This window comes from Urocitellus parryii, chromosome 3 (genome assembly GCF_045843805.1).
Source record: "Urocitellus parryii isolate mUroPar1 chromosome 3, mUroPar1.hap1, whole genome shotgun sequence".
Lineage (NCBI taxonomy): Eukaryota > Metazoa > Chordata > Mammalia > Rodentia > Sciuridae > Urocitellus > Urocitellus parryii.
In genome coordinates, this window is record NC_135533.1 from 200,825,259 (window position 1) to 200,852,139 (window position 26,881).

Sequence of the window (26,881 nt, forward strand, 5' to 3'; positions counted from 1 at the left end):
CAAGAGTATCATAGAGGCTTAGAACTGCACTCTCATGTGATTGATGGCCACTAGCTGCTTGTGGTTGTTAAATTTAAATTAACTAAAATTAAATAAAGTTAAAAAGCCAAGTTTTTAGACACACTAGCCAAATTCCAAGTGCTCAATGCCCTCATTGCTGGTTGGTAGTGTTGGGCAGTACAGATGTAGAACATTCCCATCCTCACAGACCATCCCATCAGACAGCACTGGTCTAGAAGGTTGAGAAGTAACAAGTAGGAAATCTACTCTGCCTTTATGCTTGGCACATTCTCCTTTGATCAGGGGGATCTGATGGCACCGAATCATGATTTCTTTCTGTGAGTCCCACTGCATTGCTTGTCTTACAGTGAATAATATGTACATAATTATTATGTGCTAAGATTTTAAATTTAATTTTTTGAGAGTGAAAGGAATAGGATTTATTTAAGTGAGAAGAAAAGAAACTGCTTACCAGGTGAGGGGGATCTGATAGCAGGTTTTCCCAGATTTAAAAATTTTTGGAATCAATATGGAGATAGACACAGAATTTCAAAATAAAACAAAAATGTCCTAAGCCTTGACAATATAAAAATAATTACAGAAATCTAAGGGAAAGGAGAGGGGTTAGGAATAGGAAAGACAGTAGAATGAATCGGACACATAACCTTCCTGATTGTATACTCATATATTCATATGCAACACATAACTGGTTATATCTTCATATGTGAATATACAACCAGTATAACTCCACATCATGTACAGCCACAAAATGGGAATTTATATTCCATGTATGTAGGATTGTCAAAATACACTCTACAGTCATGTATATCTAAAAAGAACAGAAAATAAATAAATAAATAAAACTTTCAAACTCCTTTAAAAAAAAAAATAACAAAAATCAAGAGGTAAAATGGGGAGAGAGAAGTAGAAGAAAGAATGATGACGGGAAAGACTAAACAATTCTATGAAGAGTGTGGACAGTTGTGTGTGACATCAATAAGATTATCTAGTGTTTCCTATCCTTAGTTGTCTGGGTGCCGCTTATTATTTATATGCATGGAATATGAAATGATGTGACATATTAATATAATAGCATCAACATTTCTCACAGGGAGCCCTATATGTATGTTTAATATTCCTGTACGAGACAGTTTATTTCTGTGTCTATTACATATACAAGTTGAATTTTGAATTTATTGCATATTTATTATAATTTCCCTTTTCAGGACACTTGCTTCTCTCTGTCTCTACACTCAGGGTTTGTGCATGCTACCTCAATTCTACAGCCCTCAAACCCCAATAGGAAACTGAACCTCATCACTGTTGGATTAGATCCAAAGCCAGCCACATTCAGCATCTTAGGAACTGAGAAACTTTTCTAAAGATGTAAGAGGTTATGGGAGGATCCCATTACGCATGCACAGCCTTCTGGCTGGCTCCAGAACATCTCTCTTGTTTTCCAAATCAGTGTGACGGACGCTCCTTCCACCTCCCCCAATAGGGGTGCCCTGGGGAACATAACAGTTGCATTCGGCTCACCTGGTAATGGACAGTCTCCCCGTCCCAAGAGCCTTCACTTTATCACATCTGCATGTAGGTAATGTGTTTATAGGTTCTAGGGATTAGGACGTGGACATCCTTGGGAGGTTGTTATTCTGCTCACCACAGCACTTTCTCCCTATTTCGTAGAGTTGTTATTGAGGACTAAACAAGTGAATGCTCTCGAAGAACCCAGAATGGTGCCTGGAACAGACTAGGTACTCAGGAAATGCCCCACCTGAGCATACCGTTGGAGTTATGATATAGAGTGCTTATGGTGTTTAAATTGGAAAAACAGGAAACAAACCAACCTAAGGTTACCTGGCTAATTCTGAGGCAGCCTATTCATGGTAAGGTATTAGGAAAGAATAATTTAGATTATTTTATTTTTATTTTTTTTAACTTAAACCATTTATTTATTCTGATTTGTTATACATGATGGCAGAATAAAATTCCATTTTTTTAAAAAAATGATGTTTTTGTTATCAATTGCTGATTTAAATTGGTTTGGGAGCATTGATTTTTTTTTTTTTTTTTTTTTTTTTTTAGTCATAGATGAACACAGTATCTTTATTTTATTTATTTATTTTTTGTATGTGGTGCCGAGGATCGAACCCAGTGCTTCACATATGCGAGGCAAGTGCTCTACCACTGAGCCACAGCCCCGGCCCCTGGAGTGCTGATTTTTTAAATTTATTTTTAAATTTTAATTTGTTATATATGACAGTAGAATGCATTACAATTCATACTACACATATAGAGCACAATGTTTCATATCTCTGTTTGAACACAAAGTACAGTCACACCATTTGTGTCTTCGTACATGTACTTAGGGTAATGATGTCCATCTCATTCCACTGTCTTTCATGCCCCCACTCCCCCTCCCTTCCCCTCTTTCCCTTCCCTTCCCTCCCCTTTGCTGTATCTAGAGTACATCTAATCCTCCCATGCCCCACTTAACCCCATTATGAATTAGCATCCTTAAATCAGAGAACACATTCGACATTTGGCTTTTTGGGATTGGCCAACTTCACTTAACATTATATTCTCCAACTTCATCCATTTATCTGCAAATGCCATGATTTTATTCTCTTTTAATGCTGAGTAATATTCCGTTGTATATATATATATATACCACATTTTCTTTATCCATTCATGTAGGTTGGTTCCACAGTTTAGCTATTGTGAGTTGTGCTGCTATAAATGGAGCACTGATTTTTTAAGTCACCATTAATGTATCATGATCTTAAGGGAAAAAAATAATAAATAGAATGTAAAAAATGTATCTTTGGTGCATTGTTCAAAGATCAGTCCTGATTCAAGATATTTTTATCAGATAGATCCCCTTTTATTGGATAACTATCTTCAAATTGACTTTAAAACATAAAACATTGTGCTGGGGTTGTGGCTCAGTGGTAGAGTGCTTGCCTAGCACATGTGAGGCACTGGGTTTGATTCTCAGCCCCACATATAAATAAATGAATAAGATAAAGGTCATCAACATCTTAAAAAAAAAGTATTAAAGAAAAAAACATAAAACATTGCCATGGGCATTCTCAGTTTGTGGTTTATTCCTAACTATAAACTTTTGAAATTAATTTTAGAAAGTTAATTGATTTTAGAAGGTACCTGATATACTTTATAAAGTATACCATCTATCAGGTAATGATGTTATATATATATCATATTCAACCAAAAGTAAATCAAATATTAGTACTTTTCCTGTAACAACATTGTCATAACTTTTTATTTAATAAAAGATAGCTTCAGCCTTTAAATTTGCTTCTCACATAGCATTTAGGGTAGGGATTAGATCAGCATTACTGAATGTACTGGGAGGCAGTAAGTGTTTTGTTCCAAATCGGCATTGTTCATGGAATACTCAGTTCTACTGCAAAAGGAATCTACTCTTGTTCTCACAAAACAAAAACATTTTCAGTAATAGATATGAATGTAAAGATCTCCTTACTTGACGCAACATTAATTGCACCTCTGGTTTAAAAAAAAATGGTTTTATTCTGTGGATATTGTTGTTAGACAAAGAAGGATGCTTGCATGTTATGTGTGGACATCCTAGGAGATTGTAGAGAATCCCTTGATGGGAGTTTGTGTTTGACTGTCTCTGTGTTTTCAGTGGCAGCTGGCTAGTGCTAACTCACCCCCCTAAGCTAGGTCTGCAGCATGGCTCCAGCTTCAGGAAGTGCCCTGAAAGATCACTATGCAAACACATCCTCTTCCACTGTACACCTGTGGCTTATGGAGGTGGCGACAGTAACAGATGAATGGTAACCTTGGGGACCTCGCCTGAATTCAATCCAAATTCAGGCCCATTTTGGATGGAGTGGAGCTGGATGGATTTTGAGAGCAAGGTCCTTGAATGAGTTCAACATGATGTTACTTAGTGAAGCATGCTTTTATCAAGAGGAAGCAAGTTGATCTAAATCTATTTGCTAGAATATATACTTTACCAGACTTCTGGAACCTGAAACTGTTTGACAGTAGATTCAGAAAAGATCTCAGGTAGGGAAAAAGCAGAGTTTGAGGAAAAAGAAGCGAGGAGAACAGTGATGAGTAGCCAAGGGCCTGGGAGTGATGTGTTCATTGCCAGGGACCAAAGCATGCTGATGTTTATGTGTGCTGGGAGGCACTGGCACCTTGTGCGAAGGCTTAGGTCCAGGGAGGCCAGGACCCTCAGCAAGATGAGAGACAGCAAGGGTTGGAACAGGACATCTGACAGTGGCCACAGGCACCACAGTTACTGTATAGTGAAATAAGGATGATGCCCAGATAGTTCCCAAGGGAGTCCAAGGAGTCCCCAGCAGCAGAGGACAGAGGGAAGAGACAAAAGTGATGGGACGGAGCTGGCACATGCCTGTAATCTCAGCAATTTAGGAAGCTGAGGCAGGAAGATTACAAGTTCAAGGCCAACCTGAGCAACTTAGCAAGGCCCTGTCTCAATATAAAAGAAAAGGGGCTGGGGGTGAGGGGTGACTCAGTGGTTGAGCACTTGCCTAGCATGTGCAAGGCCCTAGTTCCATCCTGAAGACCACAAAAGAAGTTTTTAAATAATGGATGTGGGACATCACTGCAAATTTGAACTCTTGTGAACATGGCTTCTTCACATTTGCAATGGTGTGCATTTCTGAAATGCTTTCAAAAAGCTTCTTCTAACATATTAATCTAGTGTTCAGTCCTTGATTAACTAGGAAATTTTCTTATTTGGAATGACTCTTTCTGTGACATTGCTGGGTAACTGTTAAGAGGGAGGCAGTGGGTAAACCTACTCAGAGTTCAGTGTGGTTTCTTTTTGGTTTTGTTATTTTTTTTTTCAGTATGCTTTCAGGTGTTTTAACGATGTCCATCTTGAAGAAGATTGATTTCAAAATACAGATATGAAAACAGTATTTTACAAATAAGACTAGTTATCAACCACGGACTATAGAATTGGCTCCAGTAGGTGACAGACAACATAGATGTCAACCAGGGAAACATGTCATTAGTAAAATTGTATACAAATTAGATTCTATTTGCCAAGACTGTACTTGCTTAAAAATCAGGGTGTCCATCACAGTAAATATTCAAAACTGAAACTCTAGGCAAAGGGAAGTCCTGGTTTCAAGGGAAACAGTCGGAGGAGAGGAGACCTGGGGAAAGGGATTTGGGAAATGACTTCTGGGCTTCTCAGGCTGCACCCACTGTGCTTCCTGGACCCTGGGGGCCCTGGATTTTGACCAGCCCTACTGCGAGTCTCAGCCTGCCTCTGCAGCTGTGAGTTGAGGTGGACCGAAGCCTGTGGCTTCCTGTAGCCTCCAGCCTCTGCATCTTTCATCTGAGACTGTTTTCTGTGGCGTTTTACCTCCTCCCTGGAGTCTTTTATTGGGGAAAAAACATTGCTTTTGTGTCATGCTTTGATTTGTCTTTCATCAACACCCAGGGTTTATCATAATGTGTAAACCTCTTAGGAGCCCCTCTTCCTCCTTGCGCTTAGTTACCTACAGCCTGAGAGATGCCAGACCGTGTGGGAAATGTCCATAAGGAAATAAAGTCCTATTTGTTTTTGCAAATCTGCAGTACCAAGCATTTGCTTCTCCTGTATCCTCTGAGGTTTGCAGAGAGCAGGAGGCAGAGGTGGAGGTAAATAGTGCTTTCCCCCCTCTTTTATATATTATACAATTTTAGCTGTGTGTGGGTTTGGTATTTTTTGTGTGTTTGAGTGGAGGTTTGTTCCTTGAATAACTTAAGTTAATACTTGCCCCTCCCAATGCTTTTTGGGTTTTTTTTTTTTTTTTTTTTAATGGTGCTGGGGCTTGAACTCAGCGCCTCATGCATGCTAGGCAAGCTGGTGAGCTACATTCTCAACCTTGGGCCTTTCTTTTCTACCTAAGTAGAACCTTTTTCTCCAACTCCTTGATATAGGCAGTGATAGACAAAGAAGTCATCTTTGGTTTATTAACCTAGAATTTTTAGGTCTAAGGTACTTTGTCCTATGTTTTATCTCTGTTTATTTATCAATTCAAGGCTTAGGGGGGCTGTATTGAAGGAAATAAATTATTCAATGCATGTCTTTCCTACCCCAACTCTAGACTTCACAACCTTAAATTTTTCAGTGGATGCACTACTTTCAGTTGTAAAATCACACCCTGTAAATCACAACCCAGAGATAGGTTAGACTCCCTAGATTTTCTGTAATTGTTGGTTAGCTATGACTCTGAATCAGCCAGTTCCCAGCAGGAAATAGAGGGTGCACCCAAAAGGAGTCATTGAAGAAAATGTAATAAAGGGACTATTTGTACCAACTTCAGGGAGATTCAGAGATGCTGGAAAACAACTGTCAGCAGCAACAGAAGGAAGTCTGTACCACCCACTGCTAGGCTCAGGGACAGTGTCAGGGAACAGTTACAGGAACCTGGCAGAGCAGGAGAGGCAGCAGCAGGAAAGGCCTGCCCAAAGGGGATGTGGCCTTTGGTAGCAGGAAGCAGCCACTGCTAGCCCACAGCCCCACCAGGAAGAAGCCAGGGCACCTTTCATGGGTCAAACCCAGACAGAGGGAAGTATCTAAGTTAACCTGTGTTAACTGGTCAAAGAACAGGATGGAAAGAGGGCCTGGAGGGGCAGATGGATAAGAGTTAGCACCTTCTCTTATTAGAATGACTTTTCTTTCCCCCCTTGCAGTACTAGAAATTGAACCCCTGGGTGCTCTACCACTAAGACCACTGAGCTACATCCTCAGCTTTTTTATTTTTTATTTTGAGACAGGGTCTTGCTAAGTTAGTGAGGTTGGCCTCCCTTGCAATCCTTCTGCCTCAACCTCCCAATTTACTGGTATTAGAGGTATGCACCACCATGCCCCCACAGAATTATTTATTTAAAAAATAAATTTATGGGAGGATGGTGCTGAGGATTGAACCCAAGGCTTTGTGCACACCAAGCACATGGTATATCAAAAAAAAAAAAAAAAAACATTTAAAACAACTTGTATCAGGTCAGGGTAACTGAATGCCCAACCACATCTTTCAGTGCTCATCACCTTCTTGGACCCAGTGACACCTGAATGTCATAAAGCAATGGATATAGATGACAGAGGTGGGCTGGGGATGTGGCTCAAGCGGTAGCGCGCTCGCCTGGCATGCGTGCGGCCCGGGTTCGATCCTCAGCACCACATACCAACAAAGATGTTGTGTCCGCCGAGAACTAAAAAAAAATAAATATTAAAAAAAAAAAATTCTCTCTCTCTCCTCTCTCCTCTCTCACTCTTTAAAAAAAAAAATAGATGACAGAGGTATTTATTTTAAATAGAGATAGAAACAAACTAGAACTCTGTGAGGGAATTTTCATAACATTTAAGATTGCATATTCTATTGGCCAAATGGAGCCAAAATTCCAGAGTAGTTACCTTGTGGGGGACAGATGTTGATTGATAGAAAGCCTAAGAGTTTCCTGTGGTTTGAGTGAGGGTTATGAGTGTCAACCTGTGCAAAAATTCTTCAGTTATACACGTAAGAATTTTTCATTTTATGTATGTTACACCTCAATTTAAATAAACATAAAAAATTTAAATTTAAAAAATTACTAAAATAGTTTAGTTTCTAGAGACCTAAGTTTTGCCCCTGTCACTCGCTGAGTGGGTTGGGTAAGTTAACTTCTCTAGTCCTCAAAGTCCTTATCTGCAATATGAGGGTAAGAATATACTTATCTCAGAGGGTGGTTGTGAGAATTAAAGACCCATAGTCACCCACTCAGCACAGCAACTGGTACATGGTAATCTCTCAGTCAAAATTAACAATTTTATTAAAATTAATACAGGTATTTCCTCTACAATAATCCCAGTTTGCTAAATGCAAAGTAGTTCCATTTTTTTTCTTTTTTCTCTGTTTACTAAAATTTCTAAACCCTTCTAATTCATTCTTTCTTTCAATAAGATACAACAGGTCTGAAGGCACAGCTTACTGGTAGAGTGCTTGCTTAGTATACTTAAGGCCTAACCTCCATCCCTATCCCTGCAAAATAGTAATAATGATAATGATGATGGAAGAAGAAGACATCAAAGTTGAGTTAGACACATGCTTAAAGGTTTCCTTCCCAGCCCTTTCTAATGAGAAGTAAGAACAGAGGCAGTCCACCTCTTCTTTTGACAGCTTGCTAGTGGTTTCCTGGCCAAGCAGGCCTTCTGGGAGATGCCTTTAGGCCTCAGAGCAAAGCTGCTACATTCACAGGTTTCTTTACGTGTTAGAAAACACCTTGAAATGATCCTAGTAACAGCTGTCACCAGAGTACATCATTTTGTCTCCTGAATTTTCCAGGCCTTGGTTAACTGGGACCCCGTGGATGAGACAGTGCTTGCCAACGAGCAGGTGGATGAACATGGCTGTTCATGGCGCTCTGGAGCAAAGGTGGAACAGAAGTACCTCAAACAGTGGTTTATTAAAACAACTGCTTATGCAAAGGTGAGTGTCCTTGGTCCTGCCTGGTGAGTTGGCAGTTACATCAAGGTCTTCTGAGTGTTGGGAAGCCCACGGGGAGGGTGCTGTAAGAGGGGCCACCAGAGCTGTGGTAGACAGATGGGAAGCAGACAAACCTCAGCTTCGCCCACTCAAAGGGTGATGGGTTTGGGTCACAATTTTAAAGTTAAGAATGGCACACTGTTGTGCATTATTTGCTGATCCTGAACTCACTGCCACAGAGGTTAAAAAAAAATCTGTTAATTACATCAGCAATTATATATAAAAGATGAATTGTATATTTTAAAAAGTGAAAAGTGTCTTTCTCTCTGGTTCTGATAAGACCTACAGAAGGAGAGAATGATATTTCAGAGGGTCCAGCAAAGATCCTCTGGAAGGACTGAAGACATGGCTGTCTCCCTTTGAGAAGCCAGAGTGAGGAGGAAGAAACTGAAGACCAAAGTTCTGGTGCCAACTCCTCCTATGTCCCTGGTTGACAGTGTAAACTGGCCCTTGGCCTTGGTTTTCTCATCAGTAAAATAAGGGTTTGGGGCCAGCTGGCTTTGAAGGTGCCTTCTGGCTTTTTCTATGTTCATAGATTCAAGGCAGAGCCAACAATTGTAAGCAGGGACTTGGTTATTAAATCACAATCACCTGAGCAAAATGATCAGTTCCATATGTACTGGAATCACTCTGGGAGCATCCTGTGAGCTCACGCAGATCCCAAGGTAGTCACCACAGCAGCCCATGTTTGCTCTGCCAGAGACAGGGTGTTAGTCTGAAGTGGACTTTAGGTCAGATCCAATACTGCAGTCTCATGAGCAAGGAAAGCACAAATCTCTGAATAACCTCTGATCACTGCAAAACTGCTCAATTAAAACTGCAGTCCACCTCCTCACAATACCCTTGCCATATGGAAGTGTGACCTCCAGTTTTCACACTCAAAGACACATCTTAAATGAGGCTCTTTTTCCATTATAATTTATTCAGAATGCAGCAGAGACTAGCATATGGACCCAGGAAAGTGCTCATTAGAACTTGTTAGCACAGTGCCCTGCTCCTTTTGAGCACAGTAATATTGGAGACTGAATAAGAAGAACAAAGCTGGGATGTTGCTTTCTGTATCATCCCAGGCAGTGCGCGCCCCTGTCTGCTGGCAGTTGGGGTCTGCTGCATTACTGAGAGGATGCCAGGTCATCTCCTGGACCTGTCAGATGATTTTGTAATAGGCATTATTGGAAAGGCCACCTGATTAGCTCTTTTGTTTTGACCTCTGCCTCTAGTTGGAAATGTAATAACCTAACTGAGAGGCATTATTCTTTAAATTGTCAGCTGTGAATTTTCAGCTGTTCAGCAGAAATGGTTAGTTTCCATGGTGACTTGCCTGGTTCTTACTGAACTCCTGTGCAGATTTATTGAAAAAGCTGTCTTTGGAGGTCAGTGCTGAAAATCAGGAGAAGAGTGAGCACAGGGCTCCAAAAGGCCTAACAGAAAACAATTGCTATGGGGCTGAGAGCAGAACAGAGACACCAGAGGGCTGCACAGTACTGGAACACCATGGAGTGATGGCCTAGCCAGTGATATAATTGAGACCCCACAAAGGTCATGTATTAGAAATATAAATGACACCTTAACACTGAAGACAAAATCAAAACAGACTTGCCTTAATAAAAAATAAAAGCAAAGCTGAGAGGTTCAAAAGAAATTTCTGTAACAAAAATCAAATCTTTAAAGGGGGACAACATAATTCAGACTGCCTACAAGGTTTCATCTGCAATGTCCAACATGTAACAAAAAATTACTAGACTTGCTGAGAAGCAATAAATATTGATCCCATAATCAAGGAAAAAAACTTAGCCCAATAGAAATAGACCCTGAGATAACCCAGATATTGGAATTAGAAGATTAAGCCAAAAGCATCTGTTATATAAATGGCCTGAGACTTAAAGGATAAGATGGTCTTAATGAGCGGGAAGATGGGGACTCTCAGAAGAGAGTGGAAACTATTTTTAAAAATGAACCAATTGGAAATCTAGAGCAGAAAAGCACAGTATCTGAAATAAACAATTCACTGTTGGGGCTGCAGAGGGATAAGTAGAACTAAGTAGACCATAAAGCTGGAGGAGCACCCCCCCCCATATAGGAAAAAGCATGTGTGGTGTCTCTAAAACAGAAATAGGGGAGATGGCTTTGAGAAGTTGAAAGGGCTCTACAGCTTCCAGAGAGCCAGGTGGGGAGAGGTGCAGAGGGGTCAGATCAGGCCTTCAGTCTTGAGGAGTTTGGACTTTACCATGGGGAGTGTATGTAATCATTAAAAGAGTCTGAGGAAGAGTAGGACATGGTTAGACTTATGTTTTTGTATGATCACTGTGGAAAGTGCAAGGTGCAGAGAGAGCAATTAGAATGCTGTTATAATGGTCCGGGCATGCACAACTTAGACTCAGGTAGGAGCCCTAGAGAAAAGTGAGCAGCTTAGGAAAATATTCAGGAGGCAGAATCCATGGAATTTGGTGATATGGTGGATGATAGGTCAGCAATGGCAGCCATCAAAGAAGACCCTGGCTTGAACAGTTGGTGGATGGTTAATGCTACTCACTGGAGGTAGGGACTCCTGGAAAAGGCATCACCTTACCCTTTTGAGTTTAAGATGACTGTCAGACATTTGAGAAGAGATGTAAAATTAATAGGTCCTTGGAAAATTAAATAGGTCCAAAATTAATAAAATTAATAGGTTCAAAATTTCAAAAAAAAAATCAAATGAGGGAGGACATCTGCTCTAACACATAGTATATGGATTGAAGGTGTAACTCAGTGGTAGAGCTCTTGCCTACCATTCACAAGGCTCTGAGTTCTATCCCAAGCAGGACAACAAAATTAAAATTAAATAAGTAAATAAATGAAATGAAACAGCTTAGAATTAACAAAGAGGTGCTACTGTATAAACAAGGATGAGATGTTGAATTGGTTGCAGTGCTTTTAGTTTCAAGTAACTGAAAACCCAAGTCATGATTGCTTACATGGGTAAGTTGCGTTTTGCACTTAGCAAGCATCAGTTGCTGGGACTGAGCTAGGATAGGGCTTTGACTTTCATCTCAGTGCTTCTCTTGTCCTTTTCCTTCCTGCTTGTGATCTTATGGTTGCATGGTGACTGCTGCACTTCTAGATGTCACATCTCCATTCAAAACAGAAGGAGAAAAGGAGCAATGCAAGTGAATTCTTCTTGTCTGGAAAGAAAGAACTTTTGCCAAAACTCCCAACTGATGATCCATTAGCCCCAATTGTGTCATATGGCCGCCCTCAGCTTCAAAGGAAAATAGGAAAGTAGGCTTGTTTTTTTTTTTTTAGCTTCTGTGGTTGAGGTGAAAGGGTAGGGGAATGATGGGCAGTGGGTGCTGAGATAGCCAGGGAATTGTGCCCACCACAGTTGTATCTGCACCTGGTTTCGAGCTCTGAGGGCTGCCTCTGTGATGTATGGCTTGTGATTGTCTTGGTAGCACAGCTGTGTTGAGGAGCCCGCCTTCCCTTCCCTTCCCTTACAGAGAAGTCTGAAATTAATAAAAATGCTTTATTAGGGCTGCTCTGAGATACATATGTGATTTTTCTCCTCTTACCCCCTCCCACTCTCCTGGATTGTTTGCTCTGTGAGAATGAACGTGATTTTGGCCTCCCATTCTGTGCAAAAGCAGCTTGCAGTAGGAGGCTCCGGAGCAGGTGAATTAATCTTGGCAGAGCTGTGTGGGCGGCAGCTGGTGGGCGGCAGCACTGAGGTTTGTCAGGGGAGGGTGGATCGGAGCCTTCCATCCAGAGGGGAAAAGGGATTCCTACAGCAAGGTGACAAATGGCCAGAGACTGAGAGGGCTGTCATTTGAACTCCATAAGAACCTGGGGTTTGGTTTCCACTGGTGCCTCCTCTGCCCTCTGCTGGCTACACCACAGGCCTGCACCCTGGGCACCATGAAGAAGGACACAGCCAAACCTGGTGCCAGCTTAGTCTCCACCCCAAATTGGTAGTTATGTTTTCCAAATTTTCAGGAATTACTTGGAAACTGTGGTAACATGGATGAAGTCTGTGTTCACCTTTCGTTCCTTCACTGGTCACCCTCTCTGAGCTCAGGTCTTTATTGACACCGTCTTACTTGAACCTGTACAGTCATGCTTAGAGGGTTTGTCCTGCTGTTAATTACAGCTCTGGGATTCAAATCAGAGTGACCAGCCTCTTCCCTGGTGATCTCTACTGTCTCTATGCATTTAGAAACTCATGGTGTTGCTACATAACAGAGATGATAGGGGCCATTAGCGATCCTCTCCCTAAGTGCAGGCCTTCCTACCCACCTCTGGAATGTCCCCTCAAAGCCCATCCCATCTGCTGAGGTTGCTATTAGATCCGCTCTCTCAGACTATTTTGTTTCCCTTTCTGTCCTTGCTTTCAGTCCACACCTCACTTTCTCCCTGTTAGGGAAGTAAAGAAAGACAGCTGTGTGCGCTGTACCCTCTCTGGAGCCTTCGAGAAGGAGAGAGAACTTCTACAGGGAGCTCAGTCTCCAGAGGCAGCACATACTCTGTGAATAGGAAGGTTCTCTCATTTTGTTTTGTTTCCAAAAGGGAAGGAATAACTGCAAAGGGAAAAATGGAACAGATAAATCAATGGTTTACTTCTCAGGGTATACTGTCAATAAAATAAATAGTAAAGTTATATAGAACTTAACATTAGGACTTGCTTTAAACCCTAAGTAGCCTTTCTGAGCTGTTAGCCAGGTCCTTTGATGCATGGAGACCTCCTTCCTTCCTGAGGTGTAGCTTGTATCCAGGGGAACAAAGAGATGGATTTACCACCTCAAACTCTGAGGGATCTCGCAGTTTCCAGGGAGGGCTGGCAACTGTTGCCAGTGAGCCTCTTGAGTTTGGAGAGTCATTTTAATTTTAAAGATAGAAGAAACTTGAGTCCCCACACTTCTTTAATCCCTTTCCTTATCTGAAAACAATAGGAAACAAACAGAAAACCCTCATTACTGCTGCTTAAAATTACAGAATCCATATGTCGTCTAAAAACAAATTTTAAAGGATTGGGGCTGGGGGTGGCACTCAGTGGTTGAGCGCTTGCCTAGCATGTGCGAGGCCCTGGTTTCCATCCGTGGCACTGCAAAAAATCAAAATCAAAAACTAAAAAGATAAGGTATTACTTTATTTTAAGCAACCTACATCCTGCCCTCCTCCCTCGGGGTGACTGCTGCATCCTTGCAAGGAGTGTGCCCACATTTTTGAAGACGACTGACCCAGCCCAAGCCTCATCATATAATTAAGGCATCCATGCCCAAGACAGAGCCAGGACCCAGCTGGGTCTCCTCAGTCCCAGTTCTGCATCCTTCCCACCTGCTCCTGAGGACTGGCTTCTCAGCAAACAAGCATTTTTGAGAACGTGTGCAGACAGTAGCCGGTGCATTGTGGGAGGGTGGTCATTAGCAACTTAGGCAACACAGCAGGCCTGGGAGAGGGCACCAGTGGCCTGTTCCAGTGGCCAGGTAATGGCAAGTACAGTGATGAGAGGTTTTCTGGTTTGTTCTTATTGGCCTCTCAGAGCTAGAGCTGTGTCATGCTTTGCTACATCATTCTCTGTTGAGCGCCCTGTCCTGACCCCGGGGCCTTCTGGGCCCAGCTGCTTGGAGAACAGAGCGACTCATCCAATGGCTGCTGCTCCCTCATCAGAAGCGAATAGTCATTAACAGACATACCCATAGCCACACTTTTTTTTTTTTCCAAAATAAGTGTCATAGAAAGTAACAATTCTCCACGGTATCATTCTGTTCCACTCTATATTTTGCATACTATTTCAGGATGGCTGACTTTTAAGTATCAAAAATGCTTAAAATACAGAATTATTCCTTTTTGGAGCTGTAATAAGCTGAGAACTTGGGTAAAGTGCACTCTAGCAGTTTTAAGAGCATTTTAACATGATCTTCGCTGTTAAAAATGTGTACACAAGCACACACGTAGGGGAAAAAAAACGTCATCTCACTGGACAGATAGGTGGCTGTGTTGTTATGGCAGTTCAGCCTCTGTCATCCACATTCTAAGAGTGTGGTGGTGACAGTCAGAACCTGTAGTCACCACGTCCTGGAAGTTAGTGGAATTTAAAAGGTTCTGTTGCTGAAAAGATGGGGTGACCAGAGTCAGTGGCAGAAAGAAAAGAAAGACTGGCAAGTTGGCCTGAGTTAATGCATGGGTGCGTGGATAAGAGAAGATGGACCAATTGGCTGCTCCCATGGCTTCCTGGGTCTCTTTATTTCTTCCTCTCCCACAGAACACACATGGGGCTCACATTATGGCCCCTGATAATCATCCTCAGCAAGGGTGGTCCTTCTTTACAGCATCCCTGTTACATTGTTACGTGTGTTCAGTTCTCTTTATTGGAAGCTTGTGTGTGTGTGTGTGTGTGTGTGTGTGTGTGTGTGTTTAGGATTGAACCCAGGCCCCCAGGCATGCTAGACGAGTGCTCTACCACTGAGCTATACCCCCTGCCTTGGAAGCACTTGGTCTGTCCCTCCCATTCACATAGCTCTGAGACATGCACTTGTTGGTGAGGAACTGGTTGGTCCCTCCTTTCCTCTTGCCCCTGCAGTCCCCTGGATCCACACCTGGCTGGCAAGTGATATATTAGCCGCAAAATACGTTGCTCAGAACTGATTCTTTCCATGCTTGATAAACAGCACCTTTACTGGAATTGAAACTTTTAGCATATAACTCAATACAATAGTATAGTTGTTTGAATAACTGTTTTGTGTTGAGATGCCACAATAAGTGGATATTGCTAAAAAATGCATATCCTATTTTAGATAGAGGTTAAAGGAGAGTGTCATAGGAAGGGTATTTTTTATATTTACTTGTTGTGCCTTTCCTAAATTTAAACACGGTAGACATCATGCCAAATGCAGTTTTTTGTTTTGTTTTGTTTTGTTACTAGGTATTGAACCCAAGGGCCCTCTATGACTGAGTCACTTCCCCAGCCCTTTTTTTATTTTGAGACAGGATCTCACTAAGTTGCAGAGACTGGCTTCAAATTTTCGATCCTCCTGCCTCAGCCTCCTGAGTCACTGGGATTATAGGTGTGGTGGCTGGCTTCCAAATGAGTTTTTTATAACAAATAAATCCTCATGCATAATTTCATGCCAAAATCAAAGCAGGAGAGAAAGACTAGTTATGAGTGAAAGTTTATTCCTCTAGAATATATTCCCAAGGGGCTATCTGGATGTTCCAGCTCCTTATTGCCTTCACAATTGGTTTTCCTTACTTAGACCTGAAGCACACATAGTGTCTTTAAAGTGATTGGATGGAAATGATTCCAAAAGGAGAATAAAGAATTACTGGCAACAAGAGTATGTTTTAGAAAAAGACATACAAAGTATAATTCAAAAGGAATTGCTAATCAAATCATACTGATTCAGAAGTATGCAAGCTTTTTCAAAACATCCATTTTAGCTGCAAGTTGACATCAGACCTTCTCATTTCCATTGTGTCTCAAACTGTGTCAGCTCTCGGGGTTCTTGTTTCTCAGTTGTTCCCTTAGTAGCTAATACAGCTTCTTGTTTTAAAAAGATTTGTTCTTCTCTATTTTCACAGGTCTCCTAAAAGTTGATCATTTTTTAAAACCACTTCTAGAATTCTTACCGTAGTCAGGTTGCATCTTGGTCAATTCCTCAGTTCATGTACTTCCTCTTTGGGGAAGTATGGATTTATCCGTAACTTTACTTTCCCTTCTTTGAAGAGAGAGCCAGAATAGCCATGTTATATTCAATCCTCTTTTTATCCCCAGCTTTTTAGTTTTAGAGTTTCTCTTTCTTAGTTCTGATTATATTTTGTTACTCAGACTGTTTGACTGGATGTTGCTTCAGCCTGTCTCACTGATTCATGTTCTTAAATGCTGGCTCATTCTCAGACTCAGTAAGCCAGTAGGATTTCTATAAGTTGGAGTTGGCCAGGATGGGGAGGAGGGACACTGCCAACTGTTTGCCAAGTGTGAAGACATGAATCGAGACCAGTACCACCCACCTCATTCAGGTGTGCACCTAGCAACCAGCAGCACCTGTCTTTTCAGATCATCCTAGTGAAAATGTCTACACAGTCTCTTTGCAAACCCAAAATACTTCTATGTGTGTTAAATAAGGGAAACTCCCCAGTGTTGCTTCAGATAAGTTTTTTTAAATGTTTTATTTGGTCTTTTTAGTCATACGTGACAGTAGAGTATGTTTTGACATATTGTACATACATGGAGTATAACTTCCCATTCTTGTGGTTGTACATGATGTGGAGTTACACTGGTCATGTATTCATATATGAACGCAGGAAAGTTATGTCTGATTCATTCTACTGTCTTTCCTATTTCCATCCCTCTCTCCCTTCCCTTCAGTCCCCTTTGTCTAATCCAGTGAACTTCTACTCTTCCCTCCCTCCACCCTTATTTTGAGTTAGCATCCATATATCAGAGAGAACATTCATCCATTGGTTTGGGGGGATTGGCTTATTTCATTTAGCATGATAGTCTCCAGTTTCATCCACTTACTGGCAAACGCCATAATTTCGTTCTTCTTTATGGCTGAGTAATATTTCATGTAATATTTCACATGTTCTTGCAGATAAGTTTTAAATATAGTAATTCATATACTACATTTAATTCTTAAAATAGTATTCCCACTTTTGCATCTGGAAGAAGTTGTCTTTTGTTTAATTTACATAAATAGAGACTCCTGAAAACTGAGTACAGTAGTCTCAGAATAATAAGAACATCTGGATTATTTGTCATGTTGGATCTGCTGCTTGTCGGTTGAGTCAGATGACCTCTTAGAACCCCATGGTTTTCATTGATTAAAAGAGGGAAGTTCAATGAGGTAATGGTTTCCAGATTGTGCCCAAGCCCTGAGAATCAATGGGGGAAATTAAAGAGAGAGAGAGATGCTGCTTTTTTCAACTCTGACACATCGGGTTTCTCAGATTTTATTGAACAGGGATTTCGTAGCACTTTTTAAAAACGAGTCTATAAACCTGCTGTTTCCCCCAGGTATTTGGATTCTGTGAGCCAGTAGGATTTCTTTAAGTTGGGGTTGGCCAGGATGGGGAGGAGGGACATTGCTAACTGTTTGCCAAGTGTAAGGACATGAAATGAGACTAGTACCAACCACTGTCACTATAATTGCAACATCCAAAAAATCATCATTAAACAAAACAAGCTCTTTAGGTTGAGCGTTACAAATCCTCTGTAACTATCTGCATCATTCCTATTCTGGTGGAGCCCAGGCTAGGCCAGCCCTGGGATGAAGGAGAGCTAGTTGGGAGCCGGTGGGCAAGGTGCTGCCTAAAGCCCTGTTTCATCAAAAAGCAGCCATGAATAATGTGTTTATTAGGCAAGTGGGATAAAAAGAACTTGCTGGGGGGTTCAAGATGTTGGTTTCATTTGGCCAATTCTGAAGATTTCTTTTGGTTTTTAAAAATATTCATAGGTTTGTTAGTTTTAAGCAGGCATCTTTCCAGAATTAGCATATGAAAACATTCATATTTCATTCTATTTGAATCTTTTGTGCTCATCCAGATCTGAATATTTTAAGCAAAGCACCTCCACCAGAAGTTTCCCAGCCTCAACAATTCAATCAAGAAGAAAAAACACAGTGAGGGTTTCTATAGAAGTGGTTCAATAATGCAGGGAGAGGGTAGGATGTCAGAACTGAACCCAGTCAACTCCAAATTTTCTTTTTTTTTAATATTTATTTCTTAGCTTTAGGAATACACAATATCTTTATTTTATTTTTATGTGGTGCTGAGGATTGAACCCAGTGCCTCACACACATGCCAGGCGAGTGCACTACTACTTGAGCCATATCCCCAGCCCCAACTCCAAATTTTTTATGGCAGGGAAAGATAGAGCAGGAGGTGGAGCCAATCTTCAGATCCTGATCTTATTTTACTTCCAGACCATGGGCGAGAGTACCCTAAACACATTTGTCAAAGACATGAATTATGATCTTTCTTTGTTAATTTTCCTTTTTCCATGAAACTCTGGCTTCCTCCAAATGGAGAAAATGGTCAAACCCATCTCATGCAATTGAGTCAAGATGGGTACATCTTTTTCTAACCTTCGCTGGCCTCTTCCAACAGCAAGCAACCGAGAAGAAGCTAAATCCTGAACCTCCTCTATGACCTACCTTAAAAAACCCAGATCATTTGCTTTCTCTTAAACAAGTTCTGTGTTTTTACTTCTCTCTCCTCTTTTCATTCCCACAGGCCATGCAGGACGCGTTGGCAGACCTTCCAGAATGGTATGGGATAAAAGGCATGCAGGCCCACTGGATTGGGGACTGTGTGGGCTGCCATCTGGACTTTGCACTAAAGGTGATCAAACAATAGCAACTCCAGTAATTCATGCTCACAAATCTCCTTCTGCATTTTGGTGCTCATTGAGTAAACCAACTACTTGGAATTCTGAGCAGGACTGTCCAGTAGAAAGACACTGCAAGCCACATGCATAATTTTTAAATTTTCTAGTAACCACATTTTTCAAAAGCACAAAGAAACAGGTCACATTAATTTTTATAACATTGTATTTAACCCATTTTACCCCAAATACTAACATTTCAAGATGGGATTGGAAGAAATTTATTAAAGAAATATTTTAAATTCATATTTTAGTGCAGTCTTCAGAACCCACCATATTCTCTGCATACAGTGCATATTTGCCACATTTTAAGCCATTGCTGCCACACTGGACAGGATACATAGTCTTTTGGAGTCCACGAGCCCCCTGAAATTATGCTCATTAAACAAAATGAGCTCTTTAGGTTGATACTCAACCTAAAGAGCATTTCCCTGAGCAGTGGGTCTGTTGCACTCGTATTCTCAGAGGGGTTCATGTTACAAAGCAGGTTGAAAAGCAGGGGAATGACTAATCGGAACTTCCTTCCTAACCTAGACAGATCTCAAGCTGCTCAGGGTTATGTTCAAAACAGGCAGCCTATGGAAACATTGCTGAGAGGTCACAACTTGGTCTCTATCAAAACCTTTGGGAGGAAGAAGCAGCAGCCAAGAGACAAAGTTGACACAGCTTTCTAGACACTTCTACACTGACAACCATAACTTTTTTTTGGTGGGGGGTGGTACTGAGGATGGAACCCAGGCCCTTGCTCATGCCAGGTAAGCGCTTTACCACTGAACTATGTCCCCAGTCACTGATAACATACGTGCTATCTGCTGAGTACCTGCTGCTTACTGCTGAACTCATAGTTCTCTATTCAGTCCCCTCACAAAAATGATCCAGCTCACTTCAAACACATACAGGGGAGCACAGGAGGCTTCCTGTAAGGAACGACAGCTTTGGAAACCTTTCAGTAGCAAATCCTGAGCTGAGTTTTTCCTTTTACTGCTTTCCCAAGAAAATAGCAATAGTTCTCAAATTCAGTCCAGCATGACTTTTGCTTAGACTTGCAGAACCTTCTCTTTTGGGTTCCTGTGCATTAGCCTGGGTCTGGCTCCCAGGTCAAGGATCTTTGCTTCTCAACCAAGATGAAGGACATGGATCTCAGAGCCCCTTGGCTGCTGTAGCATGGGCTGTCTTCTGCACACCTTCCCTTGTCCAACATTTAATTATGCAGATGATTCCATCTCCATTCTGGACCCACCTGAAAATAGGATGGGACACTGGCTATCTCTAGAGAGGAAACATTCTCAGCCCTACAGGGCAGGCCATTGTGGCTGTGTTTCTGTCTCCGTAGGTGACCCCCATTGGTCCTCGAGCCATATTTTGGACCATCTTTAGTTCATCACTAATCCCTGTCAATGCATGAAGTACCACCTGTCCTCTGTGTCCTCCATAGTCTGTACATAATGGACACTCAATTTGTGCCTAAAAATGCCACTTTGAAAGGCATTTTAACCAGCTAGGGATATTCAACTGTGTACACAGATCAGGCTTTTCTTTCTCTCTTCAAAACAGTAATAACCTCAGTTAAAACCTCAGTAATAACCTGTTTTTCTGGTTTGAAAAATAAAGATGCCTTTATTTATTTATTTTTAATATCCCCTGAAGTCCCTAAGGAAAATAAAGCTCCATTCGCAGGACAGAAACAATATAACACTGACAGTGATGTTTTTTATTTGTTGCACAAAGGAGCCAAGAAAACTAGGAAAGTACCTTTCTGAGCATGCCCAGATCACCTTCAATTTGGGATCCCCAACATGCCTGGTACGGGAAATGGGTGTGGGAACTCCGACAGAGGAGCTGCAGTTCTCCTCCCTCTCTTCTCAGCCCCTGCCAGGCACCATCTCATTCCCCCACATGCCTGGCCCTGTGGTCAGAAGCTGTCACCACTGTTTACAAATGAGGGAAGGGCCAGGGGATGTGACTGAGGAGCCACACAGCCCTGAGGAAGGGAGGAGAAATTAAGACCTATTTCATCTTGCCAGGTTGATGGACAAGACACAGGAGAAAAGCTGACTGCGTACACGGCCACCCCTGAGGCCATTTATGGCACTTCCCACGTGGCCATCTCTCCTAGCCACAGACTCTTAAACGGCCACAGCTCTTTGAAGGAAGCCCTTCAGAAGGCTCTCATCCCTGGAGAAGGTGAGTTGGTGCCCCTAAGCAGAGGTGCTTGCTGTCTTCCAGCTGGACCCCCCTTCACAGGTCAAGGTCTTCTCACATGTGGCGCCTCATGCTCTTTGTTCTTCACCTTGGCCTTACTTCTTTTTTTTTTTTTTTTAATATTCTATTAGTTGTTGATGGACCTTTATTTATTTATATGTGGTGCTGAGAATCAAACCCAGTGCCTCGCACATGCTAGGCAAGTGCTCTACCACTGAGCCACAACCTCATCCCCTTGGCCTTACTTCTTAATTTTTTATTTTAAAACAGGAGGACAAAGAACTCTGGAAACATTTGAGTCATTTACCCCTGGTTTTGCTGTGGGTTACTAGTTTGTCTGCGCCTGGAGCTTGTAACTGAAAGCTCAGCTCTTTCTCTTTCAGTGTAATCTCTATTTAAACCTCTTTTCTAATTGGAGTAAAATCTTCTCCTTAATTTATAATTCCACCTGCAAATAAAACTATACCAAAAGGGACTAGAGGGAAGCCAGTGAGAGTAAGAGAGAACTTTTCCAACAGCTTAACTTTATTATTTTAAAGAATTCAACGGGCTGGGGATGTGGCTCAAGCGGTAGCGCGCTCGCCTTGCATGCGTGCGGCCCGGGTTCGATCCTCAGCACCACATACAAACGAAGATGTTGTGTCCGCCAAATACTAAAAAATAAATATTAAAAATATTTAAAAAAAAAAAAAAAAAGAATTCATGTGGTCTTCTGCACAGATGAACAGTCCTGCTCAGGACAGGTGTCTAACAGATCTACTTGTGAGTGGGTTGGGCTGACCTGGAGTTGACATGTCACCTTATTCACTAATGAAGATTTCAGGAGTGTTTACGCTTCAGTCAAGATTCTGTGGTTTCGAGCAGCAGAATCCATCTGTGACTTGTCCATAGGAAAGAAGGGAAATAGTGGAAAGCTGTAGGAAATTTTCGTCTAGAGGAACAGCTAAAGAGCTGGTCTAAAAGACTTGGACCAGGCAGCCACTGCAGGGGACAGAGGATAGCAACAGGAGCTAATAAACTGTTCCTCAAGTGCTTCTGCCAGAATCTCTTCTGATTCCACTGCCAGTGTTTGGAGCACTTGGTGCAAGATTCCTAATGCAGGAGCCAGACAGGAGGCCATGCACCTGTAGGGTAGCTATTCAGGAGGCTGAGGCAGGAGGATCACTGGAGCCCAGGAGCTTGAGACCAGCCTAGGCAACATAGAGGGAAGGAGAGGGGAGTGGAGGAGAGGAGAAGATTTCTATTAGAGGGCTGCCTGGCTTTTTCTTTGGCCAATGCAAGGGTGGGCACCTTCCTTGATTGAACCAGTGAGGGAGAGTAGCTCTCTAAAGACAAAGTCAGGATGCTCTTCCCAGAGGAAGGAAACGTGAGGATATGGAGTGAAAGGAAGTCTTTTCTCAATGAGAAGTAGGTCTTTGGAGTAATTTTAATATTTCTACCGAAACTTCATCCCTATTCTCTTTCATAGAATATAAAATTCAGCCCAGAGTATCTAATCTGAGTGACTGGAGGTTGAATAATAAGTATGATTTGACTAAGAATACTGTTTTGATAGAGATGTAAACTTGACATTTTTTAAATAAACAGAAGGAAATGTTTCCTAGTATCAGGTTGGAGAGACAGTGTCATCATAGATGACCTCTGCTTCAGACTTCTGATTGCTTACTGAGAACATCAAAGCCAGCATTCAAATCAGTGAGTGCTTCCTAAGAGCCTGCTGTGAGCCCACCCCTTAGACGAGCCCCTCTCAGTTCTAACGGAGAGTGTTTCTGGGGGACAGCAGAGAAGATAGCCGAATGGATGCCATAGTCTTTCATGACACAGGTGGCTTGCTGCAGCTGGTCCCACCTCTTTTTCCCTCCTCTATGTGGAAAGAGAGAAGACTTTTGAGTTAAAACTTCAGTATATGCTTATAAGCTCACTATAGCTCGCTCTCTCTCAGGTTTATTTTCTCTACTTACTGAAAAGAAAAATTGGATTCTTTTCAACTGTTTAGTTTAAATGGAAAACTCATAGATAGTTTCTACCCTCCTAAGCAATTCGAGCTTCCTTGAGGGCTATGATGGTTGAATAATATCCAGAATTGAAAAACAAAACTATAAATGTCTAGTCCTTACATTTTTTCTTATGGTTCATTTGGGGATGCAAATTAAAATGAGGTAATTTTAATAGGAGATTAATGGGCTAATAAATTATAGAAGATGGAGTTCCTGAGATGAAAGACATTATAAATTAAAAACATTTCCATATGTAAAAACATTGAGGAATCACTTTAATATATGCACAGAACAGTGTTTTCATGACCACTTGGGCATTGGCACACCTGACTGGCCTGGCTGTTCCATTTTGGTAAATTTAGTGCCAAGTGTAGTGTCTCATTTGGCATGGCTCATAAGCTGATTTTTCCCTATTTTTAATTGTCTCTGAAATCATTCCAAATGGAACATTATACTTGGCACTAAATCTTTCCAGTTCTAATTTTCAGAGTGGAAATATTCTTTTTGCAGATGTCAATTTATTCAGAGTCTTTAGATTAATTTGCACAGCAAGACCCTGGATTTTGTCATGTGACTCTCTAGTCACCTAAAGCCAGTGTGGAGCATCTAATATAATGCAGTTTTCCCAAAAGGTAAATTAAATGACCCTAGGAATAAGGACTTAGCCTCCTCTGGCCTTTAGGATTACTTTTTAATCATGAATGTTGTATCACTGCAGTCACTTAGTATTACTGGTTGGCTTGTTTTTTCCTTGAATGTCAGGTTTTAAGGGTGATTAGTGTTAAAGCACTGACCACTGAGGGTCATAGTAGCACACAGTTGTTTTGAACTTATCACCGCAGGAGTTTAAATTCTCAAATATCAGTTCCTGCTGTTGTTGGATGGGTTTCTACATATTATCTCTTGGTTTGCACCAAGATGACCAAATATGGGTCCCAGATCAATCCTTATGACCTAAGGAGGGTCACATAACATAACGTGTGAGTTTAGCGTTCTCACAGAGCAAGTGATGGGGCCGTCAGGCATGGTGGTCTTGGAGGGTCTTTGGGAAGAGAAGGAGCCCTGAGGGGCTGTGAGGAGGAGGGTGACACTCGTGGACATGGTGATGCTAAAGTGGCAGGGTGGAAGCAGGCAGACCAGCTTATCCCATTAGTGATGGGAAGAGGTGGTGAAGACCACGGAGCCCCAAGAGTCAGAAGGGAAAGGAGGGACCAGCTCTGAGAAGTGTTTGGAAGGCAGCAAGGGTGGAGCATCCTGGGAAATTCCCTTATTGCTGGCCTGGCTGATGGGTTGTCAAATGTTATTGAGTAAATGTATAGTTTTCTGCTTAGCAAATTTGGCAACAGATTCCTTTAAGAGAGGAATTACATACCCTGTTTCCCTAGAGTTCTTAGAATTTAGTTTATTTCTACAGTCACTGACATTGCCTCCTTCTTGGTGGACCACCTCTGACTTGAGTCTTAAGATGTCAACTCTGACTGTGTAGTCACCAGAAAAAAACATCAATAGGGAATTGTCATCAGAGCTCTAGAAGCTGTTCTGTCTTCTCCGGTAATCATTTCTGTCCAGACCCTGGGGCTCTGGGAGTCACACATTTCAGCTCTGACTCACAGACTGTCTACATGGTGCTTTTTGTTTTGTTTTGTTTTCCTCCAAAGGGTAAATGAGGTCTCCCTAAAGGGTAACTCAGAACCCTGCTGTTATCAATATATTGGAGAGCAAGAACCTCCCTAGGAAGCCCCTAGAACATTAAATAATTTATTGTTCACTATCATTTGCCCTGTCTCCATAATCTCAGCCTGGGGGGTGGCACAAAGGGATGAGAAACAGATCCATATTCTCAGGGCAATAGTTTTGTTTGGGTTTTTGTTGTTGTTGTTGTTGTTTTAGTTGTCAATGGACCTTTATTTCATTTATTGATATGTGATGCTAAGGATCAAACCCTGTGCCTCTCACTTGCTAGGCAAGCGTTCTACCACTGAGTCACAACTCCAGCCCCAGTGGTTTGGTTTTTATCCACTTTTTCTGGCATATTCTTTCAGCACATGTTAATAGATGTTCTATAGAGGGAAAAGCTTCTGTGCTCCAGAAATCTGGAATAAACCAAAATATTCAGGTCTTTTTGCTCCTGACTTGAAACCTTTGATGTGCTGTTATGCACTGTGAATGTCCAAGGGAGGAGGTCTTCTGTGACGCTTGTCACCTTCACTGAGCCACAGAGCCCCATTGCCACAGAGCATCCCTGAGAAGTGGTTGCATGAACACTGCTCTGGTGAACACCAGATGAAAATCATGTGTCTGTTTTCTCCCAAGGGCAGGAGAAACCTGCCTTCTTCACAGAGGGCACCCTGAGAGCAGAGGGCACCTCTGGGCCTGGAATGTTTCCTTTGTGATTTCTAAAACATTCAACTGTTTTTTCACTGCTCTGTGAGATGGTTCTTTGGGTTTCTCCATGACTCTCTTAAATTCCTGCTTCATGTTACCAGCACAAGATTTAGGAGAAATGTGGAGAACACAAGACCTAGTCAGGAATTTCAGATTTTAGTTTCTTTTATAAGAAATAAATTTTGACAGGTACAGAATGCAAGTTGATGTTGTACATTCAGTGCAAACCTATTTAAATATTTAGGTTTAAAGACTAATTTTTTCCCCTAATTGAAAAACTGGCATAACTACTTTAATATGGAATGGAAAAATCCAACCCTTTAATGCAATTCTCTACGTTTTTTAGCATATTAAAAATTTCCCGGGCTGGGGATGTGGCTCAAGCGTTAGCGCGCTCTCCTGGCATGCATGGGGCTCTGAGTTCGATCCTCAGCACCACATAAAAATAAAATAAAGGTGTTGTGTCCACCAAAAACTAAAAAATAAAAAAATAAAATAAAATAAAATTTCCCTTATAACAAGCTTATTTAAATAAAATTAACAAACATACAAGTCATCCACTCAATATTCAGTTGATATAATTCAGTGGTTTTTAGAATAGGCACAGAGTTGTACAACCATCACCACAATCAATTTTAGAACGTTTTCATCATCCTCAGAAGAAATTCCATATCCTTTTAGCAGTCACACACCCTCATTCCTTCCTAATCTCAGTCCTAGGCTTTCTGTCTCCATTTATTTGCCTATTTGGGACATTTCATGTAAGTGGAATCATATGACATTTCTCCTCTATGTCTGACTTCTTTTCGTTTATGATAATGTTTTTAGGGTTCTTCCATGTGTAGAATGTGCTTTATTCTTTCTTTCTTTATTGGTGGGCGGGTGTTCACTGGGGATTTTAACCCAGGGGGTGCTTTAGCACTGAGCCACATCCCCAGCCTTTTTTTTTTTTTTTTTTTTTTTTTTTTTTGAGACAGGGTATCACTAAGTTGCTTAGGGCCTCGCTAAGTTACTGAGGCTGGTCTCAAATTTGCAATCCTCCTGCATCAGCCTCCCCAATTGCTGGGATTACAGGCATGTGCCACCACACCAGGCTCATTCTTTTTCTTATTTCCAATATGGATACTACAGCATATGGCTATACCTCATTTTATTTAATCACCCATTAATTGATGGACATTTGGGTTATTTCCACTTTTTTTACCTTTATGAATAATACTGCTGTGAACAGTCATACAGATTTTTGTGTGGACATGTATTTTTATTTCCTTGAGTATATACCTGGGAGTGGAATTGCGGGGTCATTTAGGAACTATTTGAGGAACTCCAAGACTGTTTCCAAAGCAGCTTCAAACACCAGCTGTGTGTGAGCATTCCAGTTCCCCCATACCCTTGCCAACATT

The 26,881-nt window shown here is 41.5% G+C and overlaps 1 protein-coding gene across 4 annotated transcripts in view; it reads left to right on the forward strand.

The window, feature by feature from the left end:
- The window catches only part of Lars2 (leucyl-tRNA synthetase 2, mitochondrial), a 139,642-nt gene that overhangs the window by 55,390 nt on the left and 57,371 nt on the right, over positions 1–26,881 (forward strand). For all 4 annotated transcript variants that reach the window (XM_077796292.1, XM_026389918.2, XM_077796294.1 and 1 more), the window contains 3 exons: positions 8,340–8,483; positions 18,744–18,851; positions 20,919–21,078. In XM_077796292.1, the coding sequence (XP_077652418.1) occupies positions 8,340–8,483; positions 18,744–18,851; positions 20,919–21,078 (412 nt within the window). The remainder of the gene's footprint in view (positions 1–8,339; positions 8,484–18,743; positions 18,852–20,918; positions 21,079–26,881) is intronic.